General features: G+C 40.7%; 1 protein-coding gene across 1 annotated transcript; it reads right to left on the bottom strand.

Annotated features, from left to right (window-relative positions):
• Window positions 1–324: 324 nt before the first annotated feature.
• Window positions 325–5,365, bottom strand: LOC101922410 (leukocyte elastase inhibitor A-like). The gene is made up of 7 exons (XM_027781792.2): window positions 5,188–5,365; window positions 4,612–4,674; window positions 3,887–4,012; window positions 2,710–2,827; window positions 2,239–2,381; window positions 1,342–1,509; window positions 325–1,176 (listed from the first exon to the last, which is right to left on the bottom strand). The coding sequence occupies exons 1-7, from the start codon at window positions 5,353–5,355 to the stop codon at window positions 772–774; spliced, it is 1,191 nt and encodes a 396-aa protein (XP_027637593.1). The 5' UTR covers window positions 5,356–5,365; the 3' UTR covers window positions 325–771.
• Window positions 5,366–9,469: the final 4,104 nt, after the last annotated feature.

Below are 9,469 nucleotides of genomic sequence, written 5' to 3'. Positions count from 1 at the left end.
GGCCTTGTCAGAAAAGGCCTTCCACTACCCTAAAAACCTGTTTGTTATGTGAAAGTTTACGAAGAAGTTAGAGAACTAAGACATACAGGATTTCTGACAGAAAAAAATAAGCAATGGGCCTGCTCTGCTTGAGAGCAAGCACAATTACACCAGAAAAGTCTTGTCCTTTCTCTGCTCTCAGAGAACAAATCCTGAGATTTCCAGTTTGAACCATTACCCCTGATCAACATTTAAAGGAGGCTCTCATAGGAATACTTTGCTACTCCCATACAAAGTGGCATTGTCCTTGAGACCTATACAGAGGTTGGGCAGGAAAAGCTAGAAGACTGAATACCTGAGTTCATCCTTTTAATGCAGATCCCTGTCCTCCTGTCTCCTTCATGTGGGAGAATGTGTCACTCATAGGGCACTAGAATCATGGGTTTATTGGAGACATATTACATTAGGAAAGACTCAAAATAAGATTTTCTATGTACATGCCTCTCCAGGCCTACAGCTCTTTGGTAAATAATCATATAGTGTATTTTAAGGTAGATGTCATTTTAGTGAGGCCCCCTAAAAGTAAAACATGCCTGAAGCTGATGTTAGAAAGGCAATAGTTAACACTTTTTAGGTTTTTATCTCCAATTTGGCTCTTATCGGATGGTCTTTTGTACAGCAGATTAACACATTAGAATAAAGCCTGGCGAAAATGTGCTTGTCTCTTGTTCTCAGTACCTGTCAACAGGGATGTTAGCTGGAGAAAGATCTAATTTCCAAAATAACCTCCACTTATGGGGAGCAGTATCTTCCAAAGAAGAGAATGGTGTCAGTTGGGTTGTGTCTGATGAAGAAGAGGAACGGATGGTCAGCTTTGAACTCATAACAAACTGGGTGACACAGAGGTATTACAACATGACCCATGGCACCAGCTGCTTCAGTGCCCTCTTCACTGACTTCCATGAATGACTTCTGGATGGCCTTGGACACAACCAAACCATCCTTCCTAGAGATTCCTGACAAATCAGCTTTTCCCCAGTCAAAAACATTCTTCATTCCCATCTCCTGGAGAGTTTTGTTTAGAACGTAACTTTCCTCGATCTTGAACTGAGGCAGGTACACCTTCACTCTCAGCTGTTGCATTCTAGCCGAGCTGGTCCATCCTGCCAGTTTTTCATATGTGAGGCTGCATTCAAGCTGTAAGGTGGTATTGATAACAATGAATGACACCATAATGAATGGAAGAAAAAGACAGTAAGGTTCAGTTTTTCCCACTTGTCTTCTGACTACACTGGAGAACTGTTAAAGTATTGCTTTTTACAGCCTGTTATGCATGCAACTAGAGACAAAAGGAAGTATTACCTGTTCTAGGCCAGTGAAGTCCTCACAGACCACTTCAGGAAGAAGAATGAACATGCTTAGTTCATCATCAAAGTATAGGAGCTCTATCACTTTCACTTTCAGTTCCTCTATGATGGCCATGTTAAAATAACCTTCTTGAAACATCATCTGCACTGTCCTTTTCTCATTCTGGAACATATGAAACATATTAAACAGAAAATATAAAAATGATCACCCTGGTTTTAATTGGTTTCAGATCTGAGTTAGAGTTCAGTCCAGAAACATTATTTACACTGGTCATGGGTTTAATGTACTTGTAGCATTGATGTGTTCCTCTCTCTTAACTAGCCCCAATGAAGTTATCTGTTTTAGAAGCGTAAAATCTACTTTTCCATTTCTACTGGTGCCAGATTGCTCACACCTCCCTCGTTACACCCTTCTTTTTTTCTGGCATGTCAGATGAGGAAACTGATGCATCTGATGCAACCATGAATCTAAATCCTTCATGAATAATGTATACGTTCTCCTGAGATAATTTGCCTTTAGCTCATTTTTTCCTGAAAACAAATACTGTTCTGCTGGTAAATAGTAGCAGAGGAACAGAATCCTCAGATTCAGTCTCAAACGCCGACTATTTTTGAAACAGCATCCTTAGTTGCAAAATCCCCGACACATGTGCTCAGTGACTTTGACACAACCAGGATCTCAGCAGCATGAGACCCGCTTCTGATGTGAATTGATAGAAACAGTCACACATTTGGTTATCAAACTGGAAAGAAGATGTAGCTTTCTATTGCTCTAGCTGAAGACCAGTGTTTTGTCTTGGAATAACAGAAAGGAGGAAAGATCTCATCTGTTGTTGCAGCAGAGACATCTTATTTCTACTCCCCAGCTGTTTCAGTTCCTGCTCATACTGACCTTGTTCAGCTGGAAATACATTTCCTTAGTGTCCTCTTTCTTAAATTCTACTGCCCACTTTCCTTTAAAATATATAGCGTTGACCAGGACAAGTACAGTAGAGGGATCAATAAATCCAGCAGCAAATAGGTCCTTGATTTTACCTTTAAAAATAATGAATTAAGAATTACTACTTTGTTTGGGCAATCAACTGCATTTGACTATTAATAATTATTTCTGTAAATCTGAAAAGTAGTATAATGCTGTCAGGCAAATAACAAAATATTTATGTACAGCTTTTGAAGCCAGGAACTCAAGGCACTTTTGTGCTTCTCCCTACATTCATCTCCTGTTGAGCAAAAAAATGCAGTGAGGGTTTTAAATATAAAAATCTCAGTACCTTTGGAAAAAAAGGTGGAAACTGAAATTCAGACATGGTATTCCTAACTGGTTCAGTTGCAAACCAAACAACCTGCACATTTTCTTCTTTACCTTTTGTCTCATTTTCCACCCAGAAGTTAATCTTCTCTCTGGCTTCTTCTTCAGTGTGTTTAAAATTGACTGGTTCCAGTTCTGCTCGATAAAATTTCTTAGTTGAATCTAAGTATTTCTGGGAAGTACAATAGACAGAAATTTATCACAACATGATGATTTTTATGATAGATAATTTCATGGTTTCAAGACAATCCCATGTAGTAGATCAGCAAGAAACGAATGAGTAAAAGAAGGCATATATAAGAAATTCACTGAAATAACTCAAGCATTCAGATTTTAGAGATTATTTATAAAAAAACATATCTGCAAAGATATTTTTCTGTATTTTCAAGCTGTACTGAGCAGCAGAAATTTCTCAGCACAGTAAAAAACTTTTCCAGACTGCTGGTCACCTTTATCTGGCTCTGAAAAATATCTCTTTACCTAGAGTGTAGTGTTTTAGAAGAAAGATGAAATCTTGACTTGAAAAGAGAAAAGTGGTTACAGAGAAAAAACAGTGCTGTTTTTAGCAATACTCTTATAAACACTTAAAGTCTGGTTTCCTGAGGGAATTATTTGCATGCACTTGCATTGCCTCGGCTGTCAGTATTCCACAGGAACATTCTGAGATGGTCATTCCCACTGAAATTAGACTAATTGACAAAAATGTCAAAGCTGTAACTTTCTTCTAAGCCTTGTTTGAAAAGGCAGCAGGAATCAGAGTCCCGTATTCGCATAGACTCTGAAGGAAAGGTGGAAGAGTATGTACAATTATTTTATTAGAAACAGAGAAGACACTGGGGAAGGAAGAAAGTCTTATGGTCACAGAGCTTTGTTCCTTGGATAGAAATGATGCAGCAAACACGAGATCTATTAGACACCAGGCATGTGTGGGAAAGGTGTGTTGACAGTGATTAATGCTCTCATGTTTTCTGGAATACCCAGGGACAGCTTTTACATAGATCTGTTTGTTTATATTAAAGCTTTTAAGTCATGGCTTTTCCATGTTTTGCTGTTTGCCATATCTCACCATGGGCAACTGAGATGGAAAGGCTTCTTGACTGAAAGAGCTGTGGAGTGCAGCCATTTGGCAGCACACCCTGCCAGCGTTGTTGTATTTCATTACCCTTTGTACTTTATGATGGAATAAATTCTGCTCCCAGGAGCTGTTAAAATGGACACCATGGCCACTTACCTGGAAGAATGGATAAGTAGTTTCTCCAAAGAGCCTGTTGGCAATGGTGAGAGAGCATCCTGGTCTGGGCTCACTGACTGCAGCCAACAGAGCCTGGAACTGGGAATGCACTCCTGCTTCTTCAGACTTCAAACAGGAAAACAGAAGTTTCATGGTAAGCTTGAGCTTTCCTATGCAAAGCTGGACCTGAGGGTGAATTGCATCCTCTTTCTGCATGAGAAGCCTGACTCCACCCAGCTGATACAGGAACATTGGAACAAATGCATGAGGACACCACCTCCAGCTCCCCCTGAACCAGATGTCCAGAATGACAAAATGATTCCCCGTCTGGCCTGCACTAGTCCACCCCCAAATCACAATGTATCCTACAGTGATGGCTCTGGGCACACCGAGCAAAAGTCTGCTGGCTTAGAGCCTGGGAGGAGCAAGCTCCAAGATGCCTTTGGCATGCCCTGTAGACAAACCTTTGCAGGTGGCAAGTTAAGTACCGATGACATTTTAGATTGGTACTGCTGTTTTGGTTAGAAACCTATAATGAGAAGGCTTAGCTGCTGAAATGTGTGATCTCACAAGGCCCCTAATAAAAGAACAGTAATAAGAAGGTCTGCAGATCTAGAGAGGCTGCTCAGCCCTGCAGTGCTTTCTGATTAAGTGATCGTTTGCAAGGACAAGGGTGGACAAACCAGCACCCATTTCTTCATCTCAGAGCTGCAACTGTGTCTTACCTTCTCAGAAGGGTATCTGTTTCCCTGGCTTGTACTGCTCAAAACTTCACTGAAATGAAATACCTGCAATGTAAATGTTGGGTGAATGCAGCTGAGTGATGGTACCTTAAAGCTAAAACAGTGTTTCAAGCCTATCCCAAAACGCAACCAGACACAGTCAACTGGGAAAGTCCATTTGTCCTTTATTACGAGACCCTTGCAAGTGAACAATAAGGTTTTGTAGAGGGTGAGCTCATGAAATATTTGACAGCTTTATTCTTAAGAAAGAAGACTTTAGGTATCCAGGGAAAGCAGAAGACCATATGAAAGGGAACCACTACTTCTGAGTCCTGGAGGGTGGAGGAATACCTTCAAAACACTTTCTTTACCACTGATGTATTCATTGAATGATCAATTACTGTAATAGTGTTTAGTCTGAAAAAGTTTGGTATTAGGAATATCATAAGAGAGGGCATTTGTAAAGGGCCCTCTATGTGCATCACTTCTCTGGATACTTAGGAACTATATCAGATGGTACGATCAGCCTCACGGCTCACATCTGGCTACTCTCCCCTTTTCAGAGCAAAGGAAACTCACCTCCTCAATCTGTTTGAGTGTGTTGCCCCTAGCTCCAAGGACAACCATCCCAAAGGCAGCTGAGAGACTTAGCGGGGAGAAGAAGATGTTTTCATTTCTTTTTCTTTTGCTCAGCTCTCTGAAAAAGTCAAGACAGAACTTGGCATTGGCTGTGCTGAGAGAGCACATTGTGGCACTGTGATCGCCTGCAACAAGGGAAACAAAGATTTAGGTTTCTTGTCCTTACACCTGCTAAGTTTAGGTGCCTTAGTAGAGCACAGTAAGGTTTTTCTGTGGTAGCATGGCTGAACTGTTCATCACTTCATGGAAGATTCCTGATTCACCACATCTGGGATTTCACAGTGAATCTGAAAACCAGCGCCCTGAATGGCAGGAGAAACACATTTTCAGAAACAGAATTCTCAGTTCAGGTGTTTCTCCAGCACTAGCACTTAGCCCTGACTTTGTCCTAACTACAGTCTCAGCGCACCTTACGTCCCCATCATTTTTGCCTCATGTTGTCTAAACATAGGTCTTATTAATTTCACCCCTTGCTTATACCTCACTCTGTCTCTCTCTAAAAAAAAATTGTGTGTATTAATCAGCTGTGTCCTTCTAAGGCTGGGTGCTTAACAAACATTTGACAGAAAATTGAACTACAGATAGGCTCACTTACTAAGATTTTCAGCAAAGGCACATTGTATATTAGGGGCAAATTGCAGTCACATTTTATATTTTATCTGCAGCTTTAACACTTTTCCCAGATAAACCTCAGTTACTATCACAATTATTACTAGCAGATGATCTTGAGTGTTCTGCAACACATCTTACACCTAGGACAGAGTTTCTTTCTAATGAAAGCCTTTTCCCAGTGTCTTTATCCAGTAAAGTGACGTAGAGGCATCTGATCCGTTAGAAAGTCACTTCAGTATTTTATTTTCCACTATTCTAAATCACTTTTGTTTTGATTCTGAGTCTGAATAACTTTCTCCACAAATGTGGAAGATCTCTTTCCCCCATTACACAAGAAGAATTAAATTATCTGTATAAATATTCAAAAGATGGAGTGGTATAGAAAGATTATGCTTTCATAAATTACCAATCTGGGCCATGCAGAAGAAGTGGGAAAAGGCTTGGGTTTAATCTTCTTTAGAAACACACCTGGCAAAGCCATTGTACAAGCTAAACACAGCTTTATCACACAGAATACATTTCAATGTAATCCAAAACATTGCACAACATCTTGAAAATATTCTCACTTCCTCAAAATATGTTATATACCATATATACGTGCTAAGCAGATAATCTTCTGACATTTCATAGTTATGTCTTTTGTAATATAAACGTTAGAATTAAAGGTCAAGGAGATATTTACCTTCTCCTCAGGACTGATGGTGTCAACTCGCCTGTTGAGCTTGATGACAAGGCTTCTGGAGCAATGGGATATAAAGCCATTGCCACTCCCAGCGGCAGCATAATTTTTGCTCATGATGAATCACTTTCCTGTTCCAATCAGTTAGTATAATTAGGGCACCTTTTGTGGAATCTTGAATTTTTCCTTACCCCTGGGAGTTCAGAAAGAAGTCACAATGTTAAATGCATACTGAGATGTAAAAATCTCTACTTAGTTATAAAAAAGAAAGCAAACTTCTAGCAACAAAGGAGATTTCAGGGGGTTTACCTGTAAAAAAATTAGTTCTACAAAGTTTGATGTGGGTTACTATCAGAAGTGGCACCATCAAATGCAAATATGTATGTTTTTGTAATAGAAATTAATTATTGAAACGTTTGCAGGTGGCACAGTAACAAGTGAAAGAAAAATACAAAAGCACCTATTTGGCCAATTGTGACTTAAGGAAATGGTTCCAGAGTGGAGGTAGAGCAATCCCCTTCACCTGCTCCAGTTCTGTGCTGCTGAAGACTTCTTTCTTAAAGATCCCTCCCAGGAACACACGTTTCTTCAACTGGAAAATTTGTCCTTGATGGAGAAAAGCAATTTAGCCATTTGTTCCAGAGTTTCTGGAATATCCAACAGCTTGGAGAAACAGTGGCTTGCTTTCATTCGCATGACATCTTGGAAGAGCGGGCACGGTGAGTGCACAGCGTGACTGTGCTCAGCATGTGTGTTGGGTGTGCTGCAGCTGAGCACTTTGCAGTCGCTGCAGTGATGTGACACAGCTTGTGTGCATTGGTGTCAGCCACACAGCATGTACAAACCAACTCTGATACACCTGGATGCAGAGACACTGCATTCTATGACATAGAATCATAGAAAAGACCTTTAAGATCATGAGAGCCCTCCCTGTTCCTCTCCTGGGGATTCCTGATATTTCTGCTGTAAGTGGGGAAGGCATCTGTGGTACAAGGGGCGAAATATAGAGAAGCTATCCCTGTCCACATAGTCTGCTTTCAAAACCTGGCATTCTGCAGTTGTGTTTACAGGAGACCTGGACGAGTTTTGTCCAGGCAGGCTTTCCACAAGACACTGATGTGTCAGCTAAGTTTAGCCCAGAACTTCTCATTACTCCTCATTTTTATTAGTGACTCCAAGAAAGTCTGGCCCTTGCCTTACATGGCTTCAGCAAGGCATAGGCAACAGGGAGAGAGCAACCTAATTATAAGAAGTAGTATGTTTCTGAGGTTATTTTCCTGAAAAAAAAAAATCTTCCTTCACATTCAGGTTGATACGTTGTGTGGGTGGGAAAGTATGTGCATGAGTGTATGCACGCACAAACACTTAACACTATTTTGTAAGAAGTACTTAGTTATTACTACTAACATATACTTACATATCAACCCAATCAGATGCTAGGCTTCTCTGGTATTTAGGAAGCTCTGAAAGCAGTTTCATATCCATCATAAGATACTCATGAGTTTATTTCTTTTCCAATTTGAATTTTCTCCTTTCTCTTGGATGAAACAAATTAAAAAACCTGCTGTTCATTCAACCCTCACGCCAAGAGGGTTAGACCTGCACAGATTTTGCCTGAAGGGAAGAAATCCATGGAGTCTGGTTTTACTTGCTTAATGCTGGGGCAAGAAAACTTCCCTGAGAAGTGTCTGCTTTGCTTCCCTGGTTTCTGCTGAGGAAGCGGCCGCCCTCCACACCATCACATCAAAACCCTGCTCATGAGCCTGTACCTCATGTTGTCACCGAAAGGAAACTGCAGAGCAGAACCAAGCAGATGGTGTTTCCTTTCTTGCAGTGGTGGGCTGTGCACTGCATTCTTAGTTTTGGCACTAGGCATAGCACAATTGGAGGAAAAATGTTGTGGAGTATGAGTGGGAGGTAAGCAAGTAAGAGCAATAAGATGCAACAGCCCTAAGTCAGAGTAGCATTGTCATCTTTCAGAACAGAAGTAGTGAGATTGTCTGCAAGCAGCAAAACACAAGTATGTATTTTTCTTTCAGGAATACTGGCAATTTTTATTCCAAATTAATATAGTGAATGGAAAACTACGGTCCTGGAACAGAATAAATTGTGTCCTTTATGCACAAGGGGGTGTGCTAGAGCCGCCAGTCCCCTTAAAATTTATTCTTTTGTGTATGAATCTGTTAAGGTGGAGTTCAAGCCACCTAATATGCTAGCAGAGTGAAACACTACACTCTTAGCCCTGCTTAGTTTTCTGATACTTTTGACCTCTTGTCTTAACTGTATTAAAAGAGCAGGTTTCTTTGTTGTTTGTTAAGCCTGTATTTCTCTGTTCTTGCTACATTTTGAGTTACCCTGAAGATTAACTGCTGCTCCATTGCTCCATTTGGTGGAGGTTTGTTTCACCTGGATTGGTTTCTGTCAGTGGTCAAATTACAGTTGATGAAGTAGCTGAATTGTCATTAATTGCCAGAAAGGAACATTTTCTGCTTCTCTTCTGGTCTCTTCATTTGATGTTTTCTGCTCTTCTAGGTTAGTATAATGCAGGTTAGAGAGCGGCTTAGACGGGCATAGCTCTCTGATGGGAATGCCTGAGAAATACAGGAGTTTTTGTTTAAGTAGATTGAAGGATCTGTGCATTGTAGGTTCTCAGGAGACTCAGTACACAAACACCTGCAGGGAAAGACAAAGCTGTAGCTCATCCTGTCTTTGGACAAGGATGGCTGGAGGACTAGGACTTGCAGCGCCCCTGTCAGCCCTTTGGCTCCCTTCTTGCTCTTGAAATAATGCAAAAGTTCATTGCTGGCCAGAGGAAAACTAAGAGGATTGAAGATGGTTGTGGTAGTCTCAGAATCAGGAGACTCTATTGCTTTCCAAGGATAAGCCTTCAAACAGGAAAGGATAACAGGAGGATTTTTTTGTAAGGTTACA

Source organism: Falco peregrinus, chromosome 3, assembly GCF_023634155.1.
Source record: "Falco peregrinus isolate bFalPer1 chromosome 3, bFalPer1.pri, whole genome shotgun sequence".
Lineage (NCBI taxonomy): Eukaryota > Metazoa > Chordata > Aves > Falconiformes > Falconidae > Falco > Falco peregrinus.
The sequence above is the reverse complement of the archived record's forward strand: the minus strand, read 5'-3'. Positions and strand labels throughout refer to the sequence as shown.

Excerpts from the sequence above, each read along its gene's own strand:
- LOC101922410 (XM_027781792.2), bottom strand. The coding sequence starts at position 5,355 with ATGTGCTCTCTCAGCACAGCCAATGCCAAGTTCTGTCTTGACTTTTTC. Across the intron at positions 2,382-2,709 it reads GGTGGAAAATGAGACAAAAG|GTAAAATCAAGGACCTATTT; the intron begins GTAAAGAAGAAA and ends TTATTTTTAAAG. Across the intron at positions 1,510-2,238 it reads TGTATTTCCAGCTGAACAAG|AATGAGAAAAGGACAGTGCA; the intron begins GTCAGTATGAGC and ends CATATGTTCCAG.